Here is a 25521-nt window from a genome sequence, read left to right on the forward strand (position 1 = left end):
TGGGCATACAGTGGCCTGGGTATGAAATGTTAGCCTGATGTACAAACAGATCACCAACTGCGAACGGACGTTCTGTCTGCGATTTTGCGATGCAACGTATTTTAAAAGTTTGTGTCACTACATCCCCAGTTGCAGAACAACCTGATTAATAAATATTACTGAGGCAGGTCACTATTTATGATTTGCCGCAGAGTGATGGTAGCCTACAGGCACCACCAGGTCACCAACACTGCATTTGCATTTCAAAATGGATTGGAATTTGTTTTAAAGCATCTCCTGTTTTTCAGAGGATTCACTGATGCTTTAAAGAAATCAAAAACATTTGGGAAGGTATCGGTAGGAGTAGGCACGGGTCTTTTCTTTACAACAAATGATTTACAATGGATGACTGAGGCAATACCAAAAGAAACTGCACTTACCAGTATTGCCTACTCTGTTTGCAAATCAACGCACAAAAGGTCAAATTTAGACAGGTGCACAATTATGACAGGAGCAGCCACCAAATGTCCTCCTCACAGGGAAGTAATTCAGAACATTTTTAGATATTAAATCCTTTATTGTCATCTATTTTTAATAATAAAATCTATTGGATAGTAGCCAACGAGTTTTATTCTCTTGGAACTTCTTTAGGGCTACAAAACATGTGTAAACAGATATTCAATAAATATAAAATAATATGCTACATCAATAAAACCAGAATCATCATACACACCAGAAATATGATAAGAATACAATAAAGCTTCATTGAGTACTTCAAAATATTCAAACCATTTCCAATTACAATGTCAAAACATGAACTGTCAAAGAAAATCTTAATGATAAATCCATTATCCCCTTTGGTGGGTCAAATACTTAGTGGATAACATGAAAAATACAACAGTCACAATAGGTATATTTTAACTTTTCTGAGAGAAATAAAGTAATGTATACATATTGATATAGTCATTTCTAGGATAATGGTCATCTGTATCACATTTTCCAAATACAAATCAATTCCAGTTGACTATGCTGATTATAATTAGGATATTTAGCATGACAATGTTGATAGGACCTAGATGTTACAACTCCTAAATCATACACTTTTCCCTTCCATAAAGAGAACAGGGTTGATACCTTATAATGCAGTTCATTTGTTGTATATAAATTTATATTACACTGGTGCTCAAATATTCAAAAGCTGAAGCTTTGAAGTTAGCGGAGTAGTATTAGTCTTAGAATATGGATCCTCTTTACAACTGCATACTCCCCCCTCTACCCCTCTGTGGCTACATAATTCCCAAAGGGAAGGCTGATTATGGAATAACTTCCTTTTTCAAATGGGGGTAACACCCAGTTTGTGATTTGGAAAGGCTTTATAGATTTTAAGATGGGTTTTGTAAAATGGTAACCTTCTCTCTTGCAGTTGCAAGCACTGATTTTGTGAACTGCAAGGTTTGCAACAGCAAAATGGTTCAGTGCATCTGACTAAAGGTTTGAGTGTGAGCAAGTCAAGGTTGTTACAAAAATAAAGTAGCAGATGGCTCATGAGCTGGATTTTGCAGACCTACAGTTTATCATGGCACCTCTGATAGCATTTTTAGGACACGTAAGACAGTCTGAGCAAATCTTAATCAAGTTATTTGTTCATAATGGGCTATGTTCTAGTTTTGGTGGGACTTGGTGCCAAACATAGAAACATTTAAAATAGAAAGTTTCTTGGGTGTGTATTTTGATGGTGGTTCGATAACTTGAGTGGGGAATGAAGGGGAGAAGACGGGTATGTGCATATGCTTATTTGTTTATTGTAGTAAGAGTAACTTCAGGGTGCAGCTCATCATTAAGAAAGAAACCCATAGCTGATACTAGGGGCAGGGCAATGTTGGAGCATGAAACTGAGGCATGAAGGGACAAGCCTAGCCAGAGATTCTGTTTACGCAAAATTAATACGGACTGGTTCATCAACAAGGACAGTATTGGGTGTTGGAAGAGTGGCTCTATAGGTACATAGGGAAACAGGGTAAGAAGGGAAAACATTAGATCATTGGAGTGGTGGTCACTGACTAGAAGTCAGTTTGGTTGCCAGTGGTGTTAGAAGTAATAAATAAGGGTTTATGAGGAGGGTGGACAGAGAAAGTAGCGCTAGATTTAAATCTTAAGATTTAGATTGAGGTCAAAATGTTGTAATTTTTGTCTACAGAACGGAGAATAATCTTGCCATTGTTGAGAACAGATAAGGAGGTTAAAAACCGGATTCCCAACATCTTAGTTATAAATCAGTTAATCATTTCTGTTCAAAATCAATGATATGTTAATAAGTTATAAAAAAAAAGTCCATTTTAAAAGAGCCACTCCTAACATTACGATACTTGTCAGTGAGAAAGGAATTCTGCTTGATGGTTTTTCCAGCCTCCTTGGATAAGCCAGAGGGGTATTGTTCCTGCATCACTTTGTGGTGAAAATCTATTTTCAGTGTTGTTTGTCTCCACTTGGGAAGAGGGGAATGGATGAATGTAGAGATTCAAGGTGAGTCTAATCAACATATTATATTTAAATAAAAGTGGGCATGTTTAAAAATGATATGTGAACAGGACAATATGGGATATAATTGAATATGCATTTTAGTTGAGTCTGAGAAATCATGTGATTCCGGGATACTTTACAGACTACGAGTGAGCAAAGGAAAGAAAAGTATTACACAGCATATCAGATGTTTACTATTGAAGATGAGATAAGGATACACACTCCAAGGCCACCATAGGATTGTTAGTGGGTCTTTGTAAAAACCCAACAAAAAAATTAATGAATGTAAGTGATGATTCTGGAGAACAATGCCGGGAAACAGTCTGTGTCTAGTTAAGCTAGGATACAAAGTACATATACGTACAAATAATAGTGGTGGTTATGCAGTGTTGATATGGACTAGATAAGGAGGAAACAAACCTTGTCTTGTTTATAGCATGACCATAAGAGTACAAACTAATATAAGGAAATATGCTTCCGAATGCTGGGGGCAGTATTATTTACATGCCAATATCTATTAACATATACATGACTGATTACGCACAGATTCAGAGCACTACATATAGGAACAGTGTAAGATCACTGAATGAATAAAACTACATTTTCATCACAGGGCAAGGTATACAGGGATGTATCTTATTTCTATTGTAATGCCCCATTTTAAAATTCCCTTGGATCACTGACTACTGATAATTATAAAACTGGTCTGCAGATCTGGTCTGGTGTGCAGAGTTGTCCCAAATCTGAAAAGGACTCTGGGTACATGTGTAGAAGCTGAATCCAGAACATTTGACTCACATGCATCTGTCATTTTCCCTCTATCTGGTCCTACAGACAAGGGGTATAGACAATTTAGCCTGGAGTAAGGAATGGATGGGGAGACACAGAATGATCAATGCAAGAGTCACTTCAACTTCAGACTGCATCTTTTCTGAACAAATAAGCCACACTCCCTTCACAATCATGGGACAAGTGAAAAGCCTGACCTTTTATAAGAGGTAACTAACCATTTTAATGACAAATTAACTTAACGATACTTATGAACTACCTGTCCAGCAAGGGTCTCTGCCTACGTGCTTAAGTACAAATGGGTTTTCCTCACTGACATGGAGCAGGCAATATAGCCGTGGAGCAAACTTCATTCAAATAATAAAACAAGACTAGAATGCCTTCCTAAGATTGGCTGGTTTTGTTTCATTAATAGTTTTAGGAAGCTATGGAGCTCACACAGATCCTCCAGGGGCTTACCATTTACAGTAGAAGGAAAACGCAGGATAAGTAAGAAGTGAGAATTTAAGGATGTGAGGGAGATTATGACATTGATATGAGAAGGGAGTTTTTAAAAGATAATACTTTATTTCATTCTCTCTACTTCTCCGTCTGAATTAGGCATGGTAGAACAAATACACTGGGCTGACTGCATGCCTCTAGATGGTTTGACTAGCAAGAAGTTTGTTAAGTAGATTCCAGGTTAGGTCCATCAAGTATTTTAAGGCAACACAATGGATAATGAAGGATTTTTTATTGCCAAACAAATAAAAAGGAATGAGTCAGAAGAAGCTTTTTCAAAGGCCGCCTAGAAGATTGAAGCATTTTGTGTATGTAACTCACAGTGATAATTGACGATGCATGAGTTGAGAACATGAGGTGCCATGGTGTGCAAAATAACAATGCACTGGGTTGTGGCACGAGTAACTACTAGTGTCTGAGATTAATTCAAGCATTCCATCCATCCATCACCTTCACTTTTTTTGTATCCTTAGTTTATGTATACTTTAGTGTGTCGCCCAAAGTGAGATGGTTATGCCTCAAAGTGGGTCCCATGCACACTGTGTCACTGGAACCAAGCTATACCTGGCTGATGAGCTCTATCTAGGTCAAAACCGTTCTTGGGCTGCTTGTATTCCAGTTCAGGGAGGGCCTGGCCTGGCAGTTCAGGCTGGACTGTTCCCACTAGAGCAGGGTCAACAATGATTTGCATATGGCTGTGTCCAATCTTAGATGGCGTGTTGTCCAATCTGAGATGGCGCGGTGTCCAAAATATGATGGACTGGGTTGCGGCCCCAAAGACTTAACAGTGGCTGAGATTATTTCAAGCACTCCATCGCTTTTTGGTATACTTGTGATTTGAGTATGGGGAGCAAGAGGAGGATCATTGTGCATGGGAACAGCATCTTTTAAAAGAAGCTTAACAATGGCAGCAATTCTAACCATTTGGAAAGAAGCAACTCTATCCATCAGAGTACTCTAGACTTATTTGGAGCTCATTCACTGATTTCAATTACACTAAATGAAATAGAGAAGGATGAGCTGGAAAACAACCAAAGGAACAGTGATTCACCTGTGACAGAATTGACAGTAGAAGTGAGACGGGATCGAAATCTGCGCAAACGTTTTGACTTTTAAGGCAAAGCAACAAAGATAAGAGGAGTCTTATAGAGGTTATAGCAGACAGACCAGGATCCTGTCTGAATCCTCAAAAAAAACATTTGATATGCAGGTTTACTTGCATTTCTTCTGCACAAGTGAAAGCTGTATTGCCAGATAAAGGCATCAAAGTATTTTCACAAATAGCTCATAGCACTGAAAAAGGAAGCATCACTAAAAGACATCATAAGGCTACAATTAGCCAGAATGGTTTCCCAACTCTGAATTGCTTGGTCATACGTTAAGGTAGCAACAGAAAGATGAAAAGGGAGTGTCAGATCCTGTCTTTGATATTCACACACTATGAAGTGGTCTACTGTATTGAAGGCTGCAGTCCAAGCCAGAACAATTATCATGAAAAGCATATATTGACTCAAATCATCAGAAAGCAATTCAGGACTCCCGCAAGATGACACAGTGGCATGCAAAATATGAAAGAAGCCCAATTTAATGTGCAGCTTTAGAACACTCAAGGGTCTGGAGACTTCCTACATGAGAATGGGCAGTCCAAGCGTTAGAGTTTACTGATGCTAAATGATTCTCTTAATTGCCTCTGTATTGCCCTCTACACACAAAGAAGGAAAAATACTGCAGTGAATAAAACTTCTGAAACAATAATGGAGGAGCTGTCAGGTAGGGATGTCTTGGTGGAGCAACTTGGGCAGAAAGTGGGAGTACGGTATGGAGATGCTGAAGCTATCCCACACTAGTCCTGGATCTCACGCTTCTGTGACTATCTTTCACACCTTGGTCAATAGTGTCAATTAGAGACCTTAGAAAATGTCTGCATCGGTTCCCATGAGCACACAGTAAGCATGTCCCTTAAGAAGGTCCCTCATGACCTACAAGATAATCTGTTGGGACAACAAGAGCAAGTGGGAAGGCACAGATTTATAGGGTTTCAGGCTGCCCACCAAGGGATAATCTGAAAGACAGCAAGGTGGTGGCAGCACCATGCTGGTCCTAAAGAATGCCAGAGATAGAGACAGCATTCTGAGAATGATGCCAAAGAAAAATGATTTGACATTTGAAAACAGTCAAGCTTATTTGTTCTCCGATCTGAGCCCAGTCTTCCTGCAATGGAAAATGTTTTGCTTGGGGAGGTGGGGGAGGGGGGCCAATCAGAAGGGACTCAATACTAAGCACTCTCAATGCCAATCAGTCTCACTTACATTTACATACAGTGAGACCAATAGGCACTGTCAAAGGTTGGATGCAGTATTCTACGGCATGTGTCATGATCAGTGTTGTATCTTCCACATTTCCTTTGCAGTTTTTCTAGTAGCACTGAAATGTTTCAAAGATGTGGTGTTTAGGATGCAATTTTCAGTTTAGAGCAGGGCGAATGGTGAATCTATCAACAGCAACATCAAAAGGCACCTGTGGGAGTTTCAAACACATTAAAGGAGGGTAGCAACAATTAAGAGCAAGGCAACAGACAGACACGAAAGCCATCCAATCTTGAGTAAGGACTGGCTTTATAGTATTCCATCCAAAGCTGTTTCTGACGGACAGCTGAAGCAGTCTGTAGAGCGACCACCAAAATAGAAATATCACCAACTGTGAGCCACCTTGCAAGACTGAAAGTACAACATGAAAGGACGTCCACTGAATTCACTCAGCACCACTGTGCTTGATCTTTTATGAATGACATTCAGAACAATGCTCTCTGTTCTGTGGCTTTCCCTCAGGCAAACCTCAGGGACACTCCACTGGCCCTAGATGAAGCAGGAAATCAAAACTGGAATATTGTTTGATGATCCTAAGTGTATGGTGATAGCCTATATTTGAATTTTGCTTGTTCTCTTCCTTGTCACACAGTTTCTTGTTACTTATATTTTCTCTCCTTCTCCCACCGCTCGCGGGGTTTCTAAATAGGTGCTAAAAACTGTTATTAATGGGGATTTTTCACAGTGCACACAATCTGTGTTGGCTCATTTCTTACTCTCAGTACAGTGTGGTGATATAGGCATAAAAAAGAAGAGCATTCGGCAACAAAGTGATGGAACTATTTAGAACTAAGCATGAATGATGTGATACATTTATTCATTTAGGTAGGAACCAGACTGAATGTAAAATAATTAGTCTAGCATACGTATTCTTATGTTTTTTACTCTCAATCTTTTTCTGCACCATACAGGACACACTTTAATAGTAAGTTGCACTAATAACAGGGACGTCAGTTGTGAAGAAAATATCAGACATCATATGAGGCTATTATGAGGCAGAAACATGTTGACAAAAACATGGATGCTTGCTTACCTTTGACTACTCAATACATATTTTTTAATTTTACTACAGGGAGACAATAATACATGAAGTATAGCATACTACTACTAGGTAAATTTAACTAATTACTGGGCCTGGCCCCTTTTCAAGTCAAGACACTAAGGGTAGCATTTACTTCTCCACAGGCTTCAAACATTGAACCTCTAGAGACTACTACATAAGAGTCCATCCTGACAAAACATTCACATGTCTGGGTAAGGCGGAAACCTATGATGAAGCATGCCACCTAAGTGGGGGGTCCTAATATAAAATATATTCACAAGAGTCTCGCCCATCAATGAAGTCCTAAATATCATGCTCCTATAAGCTCAGTGATTTTGGTTCGTCATACTTTGTTATTTTTATTGTTTAATAAACATTTAGGGATTTTATTCCCCAACAATATTTCAAGGGAGGCTTGTTTCCAGCTACTTCCATTGACAAGCTAAAGGTTTTGGTGTTACAATTCTCACAATAAAAATGGCTTTACCATAATGTGAGCCAGGTTCTGTTGATAAACTGAAACATGCCTGGCACTGAAATATACAGCATGAATCATCTGAGACCATGGTGATAATTTATCACATATGGATATTAGAAAAAAGATGAGCAGAAAGCCCTCAATAGCAGGCAAGTACACAGAGTGCTTCGCACAATTGTTCTACCAAAAGCACAAAGCGCCTGGGTTTCGGTGAGATGATCCAATTACACTGACTTATTCAGGAGCTACAAATATTAACAAAAAGCAAAGGGAATGGTATTTAGTAATAGACCAAATCTTTGCAAAGGTAATCAAAAAAGCAAGGGGTTTAATAGGAATGTACCAAGTCTCCTATTTTATTCCACTAATGTGATTTGTAGAGGTGCAAAAGGTGCAACCGCCCCTGCAGCCCTTAATCACAGAATTTGTATATGATTTAAGAAGCAAAAACCACGTGTGCAAATTTTCTTTTTTTCAGAACGCCTACTTATGATTTTCAATTATTCCTGGTGAAAGCTCAAAGAAATGTAATAATTTTAAGAAAGAGTGACAAACTTTAAAGGTCACTTCGACAAACAAATATATGCGTCTTTCAAAGAGGCTTAACAGCGCAAGAAGATTTTGTCCTCTTTCCACATCATCCATTTGGCACAGTAGACATGAAAGGAGAGTAATGAAGCACGGAATGTTCGGCCTAGTTCTCTTGGTATGGCCTAACCAGCTGTGAATTGATTACCTAATGTCCCTAAATTACTAAAAGGTAAATGTTGGGGTAGGCAGTCCAATTTTGGACCATTTGTGGCCAGATGTACACCAGACTTCAGGTTATTTAAAGGATACGTTTGCATGCAATTATTCTAAACTGATACTATATATATAGTATGTGCTGATCCTGACAATCTGATGTGCACTGGCTGCACATAGAGCAATATGGTACAACTCTCACAAAAATACAATTAAATGTAAAAAATATATATACATACATCTTCAATCAAATCATGCATACACCACCTGCCTGATCACATCCATTGTATAACTGAAAGTCATACGAAAAAAAACACGAGCAGTACCTGACTCTAGCATAAGTTTCATCTTCATCTGCAGCAATCCAAGCAATGTCTGCTAACGTGGGCACCATGGGGGCATTAGCTGCACACAGCTCTGAAATGTCTGGTAGGACCTGCAAACAAACACATCTTTTAATGTACCAGTAGCTTGCAGTCTGTCAGTTAGATTCCAATCTAAGGTTCGTAAATTCCCTTCCTTCCGCGGCTGCACTTTATAATATATTTGCTGGATTCTGTAAGCTGACATGCAGGAGCAGCAAACAGCACTCCCTTTCACAAGAAAATGCTGTCCTCAGTAAGAAGCCTGACACACGTAAAATGCATCATCTTTTACAGCACACTGAAAACTTTCACCACGAGAAAACACATATTGCAGTCAAGATTTTCTGAATTCACATAGTATATTTCAACATTTGCACTAAATTGTTGCACTTTATTCTTTCTCTACTTTTATTTCTTTCATATCTTCATTATGCTTCATTTTGTGTCATTTCTTGCTATTTTTTCTTTATCTTATTTTGTTCCTTTCCTTAATTCTTTCCTTTTCAATGTTTCTATTGTCATTTTGCTTTTCTCCTTTCTCCCTGTTTTTCTTTCCTTCTTTGCTGTCTTTCCTTCCTCTCTATCTTTCCTTCTTCCTCTTTCTTTTTTTCCTCGTCTTTTGTCCCAGTCCATTTATTCCTTCCTCTTTCGCAGTCTTCCCCCCTTTCTCTTATTCTTTTTCCCTGCCTTTATTTTTTCCTTCCTCTGTTTCTCCTCTTCCGCTCACCATGTCTCCCTCTTCCCCCTTTCTTTCTCCCACATTCTTTCTTGTTCTACTTTTCTCCCTTGTACTTCCGTTGTCCCTCCATTCTTTACTTCTTTCTCCCTTTTCCCACTCGTTCTTTTTTTCTCACTTTCTGATATGATATTTCAAAACACTTTTTTCGGTCAAAAACCTTAAAAGTGACATAAGTAAAATACAATGTTGAATCTCAGTTAAAAACAACACTTCTATTCAATAAAATCCAAATGCACCAACATGTCACAATCGCATTCATAAAAAGTATGTATTAATGTAGTAAAGCGCTTAAGTTGGTCAAAATGTACAGGTACACCCTAGGATGTCCATAGGAACTCACATCATTAAATTGTAGTAAAGTGCTGCGATTTTGCAATTTTAAGAATAAAACAATAATTCGAATTTATAATAATAAATATGTAATGGAACATCATAGATACAAAGATGTATCGTTAAAATTAAAATCCGACAGCATTTCATAAAATACATTCATATAGATCCCATGCTGAATCTCGCACGTAGGACTAATGTAGTAAAGTATTTTAGTAGGTGCAATTGCACAGATACATCCTAAAATCTCTATAACTTGTCATTCAAATATAATAAAGTGCTTGGTTTTGCGGTTTTTAAAAAGAAGACAAAAGTGATCCAAATAGTCAATGTTTTGGCTAAAATTAGTAGTTTGGACCCCTCTAGTCCAGGGTAAAATAGTGTGAAGTTTTAGATACAAAGGTAAATAAATAAACCATTTTCCGAATAAATGGATACTAATTCCAACCAGATTATATTATCATCTTCCCACTATATTGCCTCATTATCCATGGCCAAAGATCATAGGTACCTAGGGTACCCTTTACTAAGAGAGCCAACGTGAGCTGAAGCTTGGACCATATCGGCCGGATACATTCAAGGTACGTTGCAAATGAAAATACATTATATGGAGTCCTATTCGACCTTCAGATTCTCAGTGCAACTTTGTATTGGCAGATTCCCAGTGTCCAGCGCTTAAGTTGTCTAGTGTGGACTGGACAACAGAAGGTCATCAGTTCCACTTTTTGGCGGGTATCTTATGTGATTCTGACTGAAAGTGCACTGGCACCTACGAACCATGTCCCCAGTGCCAGATCTCTTTCCAAAAACTGTACAGTTGTTTCCTCAATTGGCAAAATCTTTAGCACCCTCTATAAGTCGCTAGCAAATGGTACTACTGGTACCTTGGGCCTGAAGTACTTAAGAAGGTCCAAGTTGTGCCATTCTAGGGGACCCCTCACCAAGCACATAACAGGCTGCCATTGCAGGCTGCGTGTCTTGGTGCAGACAAGATGAAAACACGACATGGCACACAGCCTGGGTGTCATGTCCCCTAACACTGCACTGCAAGTCACCGCTCTAGCAGGTCTTACAACCCTAAGGCAGGGTTAATTTTAGAACATGTGAAGGCATATCTGCATGAGAAGATATGCCCCTGTTATGTCTTTGTCGATTGTCAGACATACTAAGGGGGTCATTCTGACCCTGGCGGTAGAAAACCGCCAGGGTCACAGATGACTGAAGCACCGCCAACAGGCTGGCGGTGCTTCCTGGGCCATTCTGACCGCGGCGGTAAAGCCGCGGTCAGAAAACCGGGTCCGGCGGTTTCCCGCCGGATTTCCCCCAGTTGCCCAAATCCGCCATGACGGCGCTGCAAGCAGCGCCGCCATGGGGATTCTGACACCCTTCCCGCCACCCTGTTTCTGGCGGTTTTTACCGCCAGGAACAGGATGGCGGTAACGGGTGTCCTGGGGCCCCTTGGGGCCCCTGCACTGCCCATGCCACTGGCATGGGCAGTGCTGAGGCCTCCTAACAGGGCCCTAGCCTGCTTTTCACTGTCTGCCTAGCAGACAGTGAAAAGCGCGACGGGTGCTACTGCACCCGCCGCACACCTGCAACACCGCCGGCTCCATTCGGAGCCAGCTTCAGTGTTGCAGGCCCCTTTCCCGCTGGGCCGGCGGGCGCTAACTTGGCTAGCGCCCGCCGGCCCAGCGGGAAAGTTGAAATGGCCCCAGCGGTTAGAATGAGGGCCTAAGTGACCAGGGAAGCCGTTTTACATGCATGTGCTGGACACTGGTCAACACAAGTTCACCAGCTACATGATGGCTTCATTGAAGATTGGGATGATTAGTATCAAACATCTTGTATTGGTGAACCCACATTGATGCCAGTGTTGGATTTACCAATACATGCACCCAGCGGGCACCTTAGTGGTTTCCCCTGAAACCCTACCAGCCTCTGGTGTGCTCGCTGACCAGTTTCTGTCAGCTTGCCACCCAAGACGCCCAGAACAAAAGCCTGTGTGGGAAAGAGGGTGTAACACCCACTCCCACAGGATGACCTGCAGATTGCCGATTAACCTTCCTAACACAGCAAGCCTCAAAGGACTGCTGCCTTTGAAATGCAAATCTGACTCCCCACACAAGAGAGTAAGCCAACCCTGTGTCCAGAACCCATTTGGCACCTGGACAGGTGAGAAAACTAGCTAGTCAGGTAGGAGTGCCACCTCCAGGCTAGTACCACCCCTAAGGTGGGCTACTGCAAGGTGAACACAACTTTTCAGAGGCAGCCATCTTTGAGATGGCATACCTAGGCATTCTGGGACAGGGTTATGGGGGGCGTACTGACCCCAAGGGTCAGTAGCCCATTGGCTACTACCCTACACATACCTAATGTCTCTAAATTCACTATTTTGGAGAGCCCCTGGCACCAGAGAAACAGATCCCGATGACCTAAGAAGACCAAGGACATTGAAGAGCTGCAACAGCAGAAGAGGAGAAAAGAAGCAGCTAACCTGGTACCAACCCAGCCAGCCTGTCTGCATCCCTTGCTGCAATCTGCACCAAAGGTGACTCATCCTGCAGCTGTGACTCCAGAAACCCAGGAGGAATATCTGCCTTAAAAAAAGACTCAAGACTTCCTATGAATAGCGGTCCTGTTCTCCAACAACCTCCAAAGAAGGGACTCTGAAGCCTCTAGAACCGACAAAACCCAACACTTGAAACCATCACGGCACCCTCCGTCTGCAACCAGAGTTGAAGTGAACTACTGGTGCCAACTCAGCTCCCTGGTCCTCCAGAGTCCGAGTTCATCGTGGTTTCACCCCTCCTAGACTCCCAGACAACACCTGCACACAGCATCCCTCTACCGCAACTGCGTGTGTCAGAAAAAAAAGACACTTAAGGAAACCTCTTCACCTGTCATCCCTAAGCCATGGAGAAGTGGACCAAAGGTGCCAACCTGTGCCTGAGCAGCGCGAAACCTGAGCACCACTGTTGGCACAGCCTGACTAGCCTCCTGGCCAGAGCATGCGCCTCTTTTCGCAGTGACTGATCTCCATTGTAACTGATTCGGCACCTGACGCTGTTATGCACTCTGCACCTACCCACCCCGTGCCGCTGATGGTGTACTGTGGGTCCTGCCTTATACCTTGCCCACTAGTCACCTTAATCCCAAGAAATTGCTCTTCTATGTTGCTGTAGCCTACCTGTCTGCAGAACTGTTTTTTCTCCCATTGGATAAAATTGCAGAACTCAGAAATTGCAGTGTCCACTTTTAAAGTGAAAATAACTCCTATGTAAAAAATGTACTTACCCGAACAATTTTTCTCTGATGCTTAAACATACATAAAGATACTTACTATTTTTGTTGTGGATCGTCTTCTAGAGTTGTGTGTCTCATTTATTAACTATTGTGTGCATTTGTAAATGCCATGCACTCCTCTGGATTAAGCCTAAGGTTGCTCGACCATACCCCTCAATAAAGCACTTTGGGCTTGCATAGCAAGCCCTGTCCACTCACTAGGGAACCCCTGGACACTTTACACAGTATTCACATACCACAAACAGAGCCATCTTCCTACAACTATGTCAGTTGCAATAAATATATTGTGTACTTTCATTGTCTCTTTTTTAGGGGAAGAGCGCAAAGCGCTCCGTCCCTCTTCTAACCTCTCTATAGGGGGATTTTAACCACGCCCATGTTACGTGAATCACTTTCATTGGTTCATGGGCTTGCCTTTTCAAATACGTTTTTTTTCTTTTGTGAAAGGTATGCATACGTCATTCCTTTTCCGGTGTTTAGCCCTCCTGGAGAGCACTGGTATACTACTGGAAACATACGATGCTCCATGTTTTCCATATGGTTTTTGGACTACTTTTTCCTCTTTATTTCCCAGAGCATCGCACTCGTTTTTTTTCTCCATTTAATGTGGCAAGAAAAGTCTGGCTAGGAGTTTTGCAACACTAATAGCTCTAACTCGACGTAATGCGAGACCCATCGAGTTGCAAATGCTTGTTTACTGTTGAAATGGATATGTATGACTGAGATAATGTACGAGAAGGACTGACATGTTTCACCACGGTTCCCTGGCAGGGGGCTAGAGTGTCGTGCCTTTTAGGTTGCCACTAGTGCTTGCCACTCCGTGAGGTTAGAAGTGCACGTAAGGCACTGTGAGTTACTGTAGGAAAGTACCATCTTGTCTGGCATGTTACCCCCATATTTCACTGTATATATGTTGTTTTAGTTGTATGTGTCACTGGGTCCCTGCCAGCCAGGGCCCCAGTGCTCATAAGTGTGCCCTGTATGTGTTCCTTGTGTGATGACTAACTGTCTCACTAAGGCTCTGCTAACCAGAACCTCAGTGGTTATGCTCTCTCTCTGCTTTCCAAATTGTCACTAACAGGCTAGGGACCAATTTCACCAATTCACATTGGCATACTGGAACACCCTTATAATTCCCTAGTATATGGTACTGAGGTACCCAGGGTATTGGGGTTCCAGGAGATCCCTATGGGCTGCAGCATTTCTTTTGCCACCCATAGGGAGCTCTGACAATTCTTACACAGGCCTGCCACTGCAGCCTGAGTGAAATAATGTCCACGTTATTTCACAGCCATTTACCACTGCACTTAAGTAACTTATAAGTCACCTATATGTCTAACCTTTACCTGATAAAGGTTGGGTGCTAAGTTACTTAGTGTGTGGGCACCCTGGCACTAGCCAAGGTGCCCCCACATTGTTCAGGGCAAATTCCCCGGACTTTGTGAGTGCGGGGACACCATTACACGCGTGCACTATACATAGGTCACTACCTATGTATAGCGTCACAATGGTAACTCCGAACATGGCCATGTAACATGTCTAAGATCATGAAATGGAGTATCTAGCACAGACCTGGGTACTGCCAAACTACCTTTCCCGGGGTTTCACTACAGCTGCTGCCAAACCCTCAGACAGGGTTCTGCCCTCCTGGGGTCCAGCCAGGCTTGGCCCAGGAAGCCAGAACAAATGACTTCCTCAGAGAGAGGGTGTTACACCCTCTCCCTTTGGAAAAAGGTGTCAGGGCTGGGGAGGAGTAGCCTCCCCCAGTCTCTGGAAATGCTTTGATGGGCACAGATGGTGCCCATCTCTCCATAAGGCAGTCTACACCGGTTCAGGGATCCCCCAGCCCTGCTCTGGCGCGAAACTGGACAAAGGAAAGGGGAGGTGCCCAGAGCTCCTCCAGTGTGCTCCAGACCTCTGCCATCTTGGAAACAGAGGTGCTGCTGGCACACTGGACTGCTTTGAGTGGCCAGGGCCAGCAGGTGACGTCAGAGACTCCTTCTGATAGGCTCTTACCTGTGTTGCTAGCCTATCCTCCTTCCTAAGTAGCCAAACCTCCTTTTCTGGCTATTTAGGGTCTCTGCTTTGGGGAATTCTTTAGATAACGAATGCAAGAGCTCATCAGAGTTCCTCTGCATCTCTCTCTTCACCTTCTGCCAAGGAATCGACCGCTGACTGCTTTGGACGCCTGCAAAACTGCAACAAAGTAGCAAAGACGACTACTGCAACCTTGTATCGCTGATCCGGCCGCCTTCTCGACTGTTTTCCTGGTAGTGCATGCTGTGGGGGTAGTCTGCCTCCTCTCTGCACTAGAAGCTCCGAAGAAATCTCCTGTGGGTCTACGGAATCTTCCCCCTGCAACTGCAGGCAACAAAAGACTGCATCACCGGTCCTCTGGGTCCCCTCTCAGCACGACGAGCGTGGTACCTGGAACTCAGCAACTCTGTCCAAGTGACTCCCACAGTCCAGTGACTCTTCAGGCGAAGTTTGGTGGAGGTAAGTCCTTGCCTGTGCACTCTTCCAGGATTTCCTTCGTGCACAGCCAAGCCTGGGTCCCCGACACTCTAACCTGCAGTGCACAACCTCCTGAGTTGTCCTCCGGCGTCGTGGGATCTTCTTTTGTGACTTCGGGTGAGCTCCGGTTCACTCTTATTCGTAGTGCCTGTTCCGGCACTTCTGCGGTTGCTGCCTGCTTCTGTGAGGGCTCCCTATCTTGCTGGGCGCCCCCTCGGTCTCCTCACGCAATTGGCGACATCCTGGTCCCTTCCTGGGCCACAGCAGCATCCAAAAACCCTAACCGCGACTCTTGCAGCTAGCAAGGCTTGTTTGCGGTCTTTCTGCGTGGAAACACCTCTGCAAGCTTCTTCACGACGTGGGACATCCATGCTCCAAAGGGGAAGATCCTAGTCCTCTTCGTTCTAGCAGAATCCACAGCTTCTACCATCCGGTGGCAGCTTCTTTGCATCCTCAGCTGGCATTTCCTGGGCATCTGCCCAATCTCGACTTTGTCGCGACACTTGGACTTGGTCCCCTTGTTCCACAGGTACTCTCGTCCGGAAATCCACCTTTGTTGCATTGCTGGTGTTGGTCTTCCTTGCAGAATTACCCTATCACGACTTCTGTGCTCTCTGGGGAACTTAGGTGCACTTTACACCTACTTTTCAGGGTCTTGGGGTGGGCTATTTCTCTAACCCCCACTGTTTTCTTACAGTCCCAGCGACCCTCTACATAGGTTTGGGGTCCATTCGTGGTTCGCATTCCACTTTTGGAGTATATGGTTTGTGTTGCCCCTATACCTATGTGCTCTCATTGCAATCTATTGTGACTGTACATTGCTTGCATTGCTTTCTATTGCTATTACTGCATATTTTTGGTATTGTGTACATATATCTTGTGTATATTTGCTATCCTCATACTGAGGGTACTCACTGAGATACTTTTGGCATATTGTCATAAAAATAAAGTACCTTTATTTTTAGTATATCTGTGTATTGTGTTTTCTTATGATATTGTGCATATGACACCAGTGGTATAGTAGGAGCTTCACACGTCTCCTAGTTCAGCCTAAGCTGCTCTGCTAAGCTACCTTTTCTATCAGCCTAAGCTGCTAGACACCTCTTCTACACTAATAAGGCATAACTGGACCTGGTGCAGAGTGCAAGTACCACTACAAACCAGGCCAGCCTCCTACATTGGTTGTGCAGCGGTGGGATAAGTACTTGCAACTACTTACCACTTTGTCATTCTGTACTTTTCATAAGAGAAAAATATACAAAACAAGTTCAGTGTATGTACACCTAACCAAAATGTTCTGCTTTTCTTCTCTTACTCTATTGCTGAGTGCTGAAAAGTACCTCTAAACTTTCAAAAAGTTTCTTAAAAGTTGAAAAAGTTTTTTTTTCTGTGTCCTTAAAAAGTTCAGAAACTTTTTCTTTCTTTTTCTGTCCCTTAAACCTTTTTCTATCATGTCTGGTACAGGTCAAACTCTTGATCTGGCCAGCACTGCTTATTACCACCTTAGCTGGAAAGGTGCAAGGAGTCTCTGCATTGATAGAGGTTTAGGGGTAGGGAAGAATCCCTCTAGAGAATTGTTATTAATATGCTTATTGAAAATGATAAGGCCTTAGGTGGTACATCAGGTGAGAAATTAGCAGATGGCCCCAGTAAGAATGTTAGATGGTATTCTTTCCAACCTGCCCCTTAGCAGGCCACCTAGCATAACGGGTACTAATGTGAGCTCTCATCACAGTAGGGATGTCATTCCTGCAGGCCAGGTTGTTAGAGTGCCAACTGTTAGGGACAGGTCTCCCTCTGTTCATTCACACCATTCTTCTGTGTCAAAGCATGCCCAACCCACCCACACTGATGACAGAATGTTAGAAAGGGAACTCAATAGATTGAGAGTGGAAGAGTCCAGGCTGAAGCTTAAACAGCAACAGCTGGCTCTAGACAGGGAATCTTTAGACTTAGAAAAAGAAAGACAGAGGTTGGGGTTAGGACCCCATGGTGGCAGCACCAGTATTACCGATAGTAATCCTGTAAAAGAGCATGATTCTAGGAATCTGCACAAGATAGTTCCCCCTTATAAGGAGGGGGATGACATTAACAAGTGGTTTGCTGCACTTGAGAGGGCCTGTGTTGTACAGGGGGTCCCTCAAAGGCAGTGGGCTGCTATCCTATGGCTATCTTTCAGTGGAAAGGGTAGGGATAGGCTCCTTACTGTGAAGGAAAGTGATGCCAATAATTTTACAGTTTTAAAGAATGCACTCCTAGATGGTTATGGCTTAACCACTGAACAGTACAGGATCAAGTTCAGAGAAACCAAAAAGGAGTCTTCACAAGACTGGGTAGACTTTGTTGACCATTCAGTGAAGGCCTTGGATGGGTGGTTACATGGCAGTAAAGTTTCTGACTATGAAAGCCTGTATAACTTAATCCTGAGAGAGCATATTCTTAATAACTGTGTGTCTGGTTTGTTACACCAATATCTATTGGACTCAGATCTGACCTCTCCCCAAGAATTGGGAAAGAAGGCAGACAAATGGGTCAGAACAAGAGTGAACAGAAAAGTTCATACAGGGGGTGATAAGGATGGCAAGACGAAGGATGAGTCTTTAGACAAGGGTGGGGACAAATCTAAAAATGAGTCTTCATCAGGCCCACAAAAACACTCTGGTGGGGGTGGTGGGTCCAAATCCTCTTCTAATCAAGTAAAAAAAACATGGTGCTATTTATGTAAAGTAAAAGGCCATTGGACAATTGATGCCAGTTGTCCAAAGAAAAGCACCAAGCCTCCCACTACCACAACCCCTACTGCTACACCTAGTGCCCCTAGTAATAGCAGTGGTGGTGGGAGCAAACCTACTAATAGCCAAACCAAGGAAGTAGCTGGGCTCACTTTTGGTAATTTAGTTGGGGTTGGTCTAGTTAGGGAGACCACAGAGGCTGTGTTAGTCTCTGAAGGTGCCATTGATTTGGCCACCTTGGTTGCTTGTCCCCTTAATATGGATAAGTACAAGCAACTTCCCCTAATAAATGGTGTTGAGGTTCAGGCCTACAGGGACACAGGTGCCAGTGTTACCATGGTAATAGAGAAACTGGTCCACCCTGAACAACACCTACTTGGTCACCAGTACCAAGTGACTGATGCTCTGATGCTTATAACAACACTCTTAGCCACCCCATGGCTGTTGTGAATCTCAGCTGTGGGGGGGGGGGGGGGGGGGGGGGGGGGATTACTGGGTCCAAAGAAAGTTGTGGTTGCCTCAGATTTACCTGTAGACTGTCTACTAGGGAACGATTTAGAGACATCAGCTTGGGCAGAAGTGGAGTTGGAGGCTCATGCAGCAATGCTGGGCATTCCTGGGCATATTTTTGCTTTGACCAGGGCTCAGGCCAAAAAGCAAAAAGGACAGGGTGACTTGGATCCTGGAACAATGAACCAAGTGCTCCCTAAAGCTAGGGTTAGTAAAGGTAAATCACTACCTACTAGCCCTCCCTCTACAGATGATTCAACTTCTGAGGAAGAAGAATTTCCCCCCTGTGCAAAACCTTCACCAGAGGAGCTGGAAGCAGACACTGCTGAGCTTTTGGGTGGAGGGGGGCCTGCCAGGGAGGAGCTGAGTGTGGCACAGCAGACCTGTCCCACACTAGAGGGTCTAAGACGGCAAGCTGTCAAACAGCAAAATGGGGATGTCAGTGACTCTCACAGAGTTTACTGGGAAGACAACCTCTTGTATAAAGAGGCAAGGGATCCAAAACCTGGAGTTGCCAGGAGATTGGTTATTCCCCTGCAATACAGAGAGTTCCTCCTAACTCTAGCCCACGACATTCCCTTGGCTGGACATTTGGGGCAGATGAAAACACGGGATAGGCTTGTCTCCCTGTTTCATTGGCCTAGAATGTCAGAGGACACAAAGGAATTTTGTAAGTCCTATGTCACCTGTCAAGCCAGTGGCAAAACAGGTGGCACCCCAAAGGTTCCCCTTATTCCACTACCTGAGGTTGGGGTTCCCTTTGAAAGGGTAGGGATTGACATAGTTGGCCCCCTTGACCCTCCTACTGCTTCAGGCAATAGGTTTATCTTGGTGGTAGTGGACCATGCCACCAGATATCCTGAAGCAATTCCTCTAAGGACCACTACAGCTCCTGCAGTGGCAAAGGCCCTCCTGGGAATCTTTTCCAGGGTGGGTTTCCCAAAAGAGGTAGTATCAGACAGGGGTAGCAACTTTATGTCTGCATACTTGAAGGCCATGTGGAAGGAATGTGGTGTAACATACAAATTCACCACGCCTTATCATCCACAAACAAATGGACTGGTTTAATAAAACTCTCAAAGGAATGATAATGGGACTCCCTGAAAAACTCAGGAGGAGATGGGATGTCCTGTTACCTTGCCTCCTTTTTGCTTACAGGGAGGTACCCCAGAAAAGAGTGGGCTTCAGCCCCTTTGAACTCCTATTTGGACACCATGTAAGAGGTCCTCTAACACGTGTAAAGGAGGGTTGGGAACAACCTTTAAAAGCTCCTAAGCAAGACATAGTGGACTATGTACTTGGCCTAAGATCCAGAATGGCTGAGTATATGAAAAAGGCCAGTAAAAACCTTCAGGCCAGCCAAGAGCTCCAAAAGTAATGGCATGACCAGAAGGCTGTTCTGATTCAGTACCAACCAGGGCAGAAAGTGTGGGTCTTGGAGCCTGTGGCCCCAAGAGTACTCCAAGACAAATGGAGTGGACCCCACATTATTGTTGAAAAGAAGGGAGAAGTCACCTACTTGGTTGACTTAGGCACTGCCAGGAGTCCCCTTAGGGTGCTCCATGTCAATCGCCTGAAACCCTACTATGACAGGGCTGATCTCACCCTGCTCATGGCAACAGATGAAGGACAGGAAGAAGAGAGTGACCCTCTCCCTGATCTCTTCTCTTCCACAGAACAAGATGCTCTAGTGGAAGGTGCAGGTTTAGCAGATTGTCTTACTGCTGAGCAGAAAGACCATTGCATAAATCTCCTAGGTCAGTTTTCTGAACTCTTTTCTACTGTGCCAGGCACCACTTCTTGGTGTGAGCACACTATAGATACCGGAGACAGCTTGCCTGTCAAAAGTAAGATCTATAGGCAGCCTGACCATGTCAGGGACTGCATAAAACAAGAAGTTCAGAAAATGCTTGAACTGGGAGTGGTTGAGCACTCTGAAAGTCCATGGGCCTCTCCTATGGTTCTTGTACCAAAACCTCATTCCAAAGATGGGAAAAGGGAAATGAGATTTTGTGTGGATTACAGAGGTCTCAACCAGGTAACTAAAACTGATGCTCACCCTATACCCAGGGCAGATGAGCTAATAGATACACTGGCATCTGCCAAGTATCTAAGCACCTTTGATTTGACTGCAGGGCATTGGCAGATCAGTTATCAGAGGATGCTAAAGAAAAAAATGCATTTTCGACTATTGGAGGGCACTACCAATTCACAGTAATGCCCTTTGGTTTGAAAAATGCACCTGCCACTTTTCAGAGGTTGGTGAATACAGTCCTGCAAGGGTTGGAGGCTTTCAGTGCAGCATATCTAGATGATATAGCTGTCTTTAGCTCCACCTGGGATGATCACCTGGTCCACCTATGGAAAGTTTTGGAGGCCCTGCAAAAGGCAGGCCTCACTATCAAGGCTTCAAAGTGCCAGATAGGGCAGGGAGAAGTGGTTTATCTTGGACACCCTGTAGGTGGAGAACAGATTGCACCACTTCAGGGGAAAATCCAAACTATCATAGATTGGGTTCGCCCTACAACTCAGACCCAGGTGAGAGCCTTCTTAGGCCTCACTGGGTATTACAGGAGGTTCATAAAGAACTATGGCTCCATAGCAGCCCCTCTTAATGACCTCACTTCTAAGAAAATGCCTAAAAAGGTATTGTGGACAGCTAACTGTCAGAAAGCTTTTGAGGAGCTGAAACAGGCCATGTGCACTGCACCTGTCCTAAAAAGCCCATGTTACTCCAAGAAATTCATTGTTCAAACTGATGCATCTGAAGTAGGGGTAGAGGCAGTCTTATCACAACTCAATTCTGAGGGCCAGGATCAACCTGTTGCTTTTATTCCCTAGAGAAAAGCGTTGGTCTGCCATAGAGAGGGAGGCCTTTGCTGTGGTCTGGGCACTGAAGAAGTTGAGGCCATACCTGTTTGGCACTCACTTCATTGTTCAGACAGACCACAAACCTCTACTTTGGCTAAAACAAATGAAAGGTGAAAACCCTAAATTGTTGAGGTGGTCCATATCTCTACAGGGAATGGATTATACAGTGGAACATAGACCTGGGAGTACCCACTCCAATGCAGATGGACTCTCCAGATATTTCCACTTAGACAATGAAGACTCATCAGGTCATGGCTAGTCTTATTGTACTTCGTTTGTGGGGAAGGGGGGGGGTTGTGTAGGAAAGTGCCATCTTGCCTGGCGTGTTACCCCCATATTTCACTGTATATATGTTGTTTTAGTTGTATGTGTCACTGGGACCCTGCCAGCCAGGGCCCCAGTGCTCATAAGTGTGCCCTGTATGTGTTCCCTGTGTGATGCATAACTGTCTCACTGAGGCTCTGCTATCCAGAACCTCAGTGGTTATGCTCTCTCTTTGCTTTCCAAATTGTCACTAACAGGCTAGTGACCAATTTCACCAATTCACATTGGCATACTGGAACACTCTTATAATTCCCTAGTATATGGTACTGAGGTACCCAGGGTATTGGGGTTCCAGGAGATCCCTATGGGCTGCAGCATTTCTTTTGCCACCCATAGGGAGCTCTGACAATTCTTACACAGGCCTACCACTGCAGCCTGAGTGAAATAAAGTCCACGTTATTTCACAGCCATTTACCACTGCACTTAAGTAACTTATACGTCACCTATATGTCTAACCTTTACCTGGTAAAGGTTGGGTGCGAAGTTACTTAGTGTGTGGGCACCCTGGCACTAGCCAAGGTGCCCCCACATTGTTCAGGGCAAATTCCCCGGACTTTATGAGTGCGGGGACACCATTACACGCGTGCACTATACATAGGTCACTACCTATGTATAGCGTCACAATGGTAACTCTGAACATGGCCATGTAACATGTCTAAGATCATGGAATTGGAGACAATTCCATGATCCCCTGAGTCTCTAGCACAGACCCGGGTACTGCCAAACTACCTTTCCCGGGGTTTCACTGCAGCTGCTGCCAACCCCTCAGACAGGTTTCTGCCCTCCTGGGGTCCAGCCAGGCTTGGCCCAGGAAGGCAGAACAAAGGACTTCCTCAGAGAGGGTGTTACACCCTCTCCCTTTGGAAAAGGGTGTCAGGGCTGGGGAGGAGTAGCCTCCCCCAGCCTCTGGAAATGCTTTGATGGGCACAGATGGTGCCCATCTCTGCATAAGCCAGTCTACACCGGTTCAGGGATCCCCCAGCCCTGCTCTGGCGCTAAACTGGACAAAGGAAAGGGGAGTGACCACTCCCCTGACCTGCACCTCCCAGGGGAGGTGCCCAGAGCTCCTCCAGTGTGCTCCAAACCTCTGCCATCTTGGAAACAGAGGTGCTGCTGGCACACTGGACTGCTCTGAGTGGCCATTGCCAGCAGGTGACGTCAGAGACTCCTTCTGATAGGCTCTTACCTGTGTTGCTAGCCTATCCTACTTCCTAAGTAGCCAAACCTCCTTTTCCTGCTATTTAGGGTCTCTGCTTTGGGGAATTCTTTAGATAACGAATGCAAGAGCTCATCAGAGTTCCTCTGCATCTCTCTCTTCACCTTCTGCCAAGGAATCGACCGCTGACTGCTCTGGACGCCTGCAAAACCGCAACAAAGTAGCAAAGACGACTACTGCAACCTTGTATCGCTGATCCGGCCGCCTTCTCGACTGTTTTCCTGGTAGTGCATGCTGTGGGGGTAGTCTGCCTCCTCTCTGCACTGGAAGCTCAGAAGAAATCTCCCGTGGGTCGACGGAATCTTCCCCCTGCAACCGCAGGCAACAAAAGACTGCATCACCGGTCCTCTGGGTCCCCTCTCAGCACGAGGAGCGTGGTCCCTGGAACTCAGCAACTCTGTCCAAGTGACTCCCACAGTCCAGTGACTCTTCAGTCCAAGTTTGGTGGAGGTAAGTCCTTGCCTCCCCACGCTAGACTGCATTGCTGGGTACCGCGTGATTTGCAGCTGCTCCGGCTCCTGTGCACTCTTCCAGAATTTCCTTCATGCACTGCCAAGCCTGGGTCCCCGACACTCTAACCTGCAGTGCACAACCTCCTGAGTTGTCCTCCGGCGTCGTGGGATCTTCTTTTATGACTTCGGGTGAGCTCCGGTTCACTCTTATTCGTAGTGCCTGTTCCGGCACTTCTGCAGGTGCTGCCTGCTTCTGTGAGGCTCCCTATCTTGCTGGGCGCCCCCTCTGTCTCCTCACGCAATTGGCGACATCCTGGTCCCTCCTGGGCCACAGCAGCATCCAAAAACCCTAACCGCGACTTTTGCAGCTAGCAAGGCTTGTTTGCGGTCTTTCTGCGTGGGAACACCTCTGAAAGCTTCTTCACGACGTGGGACATCCATCCTCCAAAGGGGAAGTTCCTAGTCCTCTTCGTTCTTGCAGAATCCACAGCTTCTACCATCTGGTGGCATCTTCTTTGCATCCTCAGCTGGCATTTCCTGGGCATTTGCCCAATCTCGACTTTGTCGCAACACTTGGACTTGGTCCCCTTGTTCCACAGGTACTCTCGTCCGGAAATCCACCTTTGTTGCATTGCTGGTGTTGGTCTTCCTTGCAGAATTACCCTATCACGACTTCTGTGCTCTCTGGGGAACTTAGGTGCACTTTACACCTACTTTTCAGGGTCTTGGGGTGGGCTATTTGTCTAACCCCCACTGTTTTCTTACAGTCCCAGCGACCCTCTACAAGCTCACATAGGTTTGGGGTCCATTCGTGGTTCGCATTCCACTTTTGGAGTATATGGTTTGTGTTGCCCCTATACCTATGTGCTCTCATTGCAATCTATTGTGACTGTACATTGCTTGCATTGCTTTCTATTGCTATTAGTGCATATTTTTGGTATTGTGTACATATATCTTGTGTATATTTGCTATCCTCATACTGAGGGTACTCACTGAGATACTTTTGGCATATTGTCATAAAAATAAAGTACCTTTATTTTTAGTATATCTGTGTATTGTGTTTTCTTATGATATTGTGCATATGACACCAGTGGTATAGTGGGAGCTCTGCATGTCTCCTAGTTAAGCCTAAGCTACTCTGGTAAGCTACCCTTTTCTATCAGCCTAAGCTGCTAGACACCTCTTCTACACTAATAAAGGATAACTGGACCTGGTGCAGAGTGTAAGTACCCCTTGGTACCACTACAAACCAGGCCAGCCTCCTACAGTTACATAGATATTTTGGTATGATTACTGATTTTGTTCTGTTGTCCCATGGCACAGTTCTACAAAAGCAGAATCCCTGCGACATGGCGCTACCAACGATGTGTCTCATACTTACATATTAGGTCACCTGAGTAGTACTCCTCAGTATTCATAGTGCCCTCAGATCTTCAACAGATATGTCCATGGTCTGTAGGATTTATCCTTCACGGTAGTTTTTAAACAAGCAGTTGTTTGAGCTCAGACTTTTAAAAGGATTACACATTTTTGGTGTTACCGCTTTGTTACAACTTCTGTTTTTAAGATGGCGGTTCCACCACAGCTGGTTCAAACTGCACTAAACTGCAGGTAGACTGTATATCAACATGTCACCATTTACAGCCTCACTATTGCGGGTGGTGATTTTATTTTCGTGGTTGAGGTACATGATGGTTACAGAACAGAAGTTTTTTATTCCTAGGTCAGCTTTCTGCCTGTGAATGC

At 44.3% G+C, this 25521-nt stretch overlaps 1 protein-coding gene across 2 annotated transcripts in view; it reads right to left on the reverse strand.

The window, feature by feature from the left end:
• The window catches only part of MTFR1L (mitochondrial fission regulator 1 like), a 152076-nt gene that overhangs the window by 25768 nt on the left and 100787 nt on the right, over window positions 1–25521 (reverse strand). For both annotated transcript variants that reach the window (XM_069223945.1, XM_069223946.1), the window contains exon 5: window positions 8746–8855. In XM_069223945.1, the coding sequence (XP_069080046.1) occupies window positions 8746–8855 (110 nt within the window). The remainder of the gene's footprint in view (window positions 1–8745; window positions 8856–25521) is intronic.

This window comes from Pleurodeles waltl, chromosome 3_1 (assembly GCF_031143425.1).
Source record: "Pleurodeles waltl isolate 20211129_DDA chromosome 3_1, aPleWal1.hap1.20221129, whole genome shotgun sequence".
NCBI lineage: Eukaryota > Metazoa > Chordata > Amphibia > Caudata > Salamandridae > Pleurodeles > Pleurodeles waltl.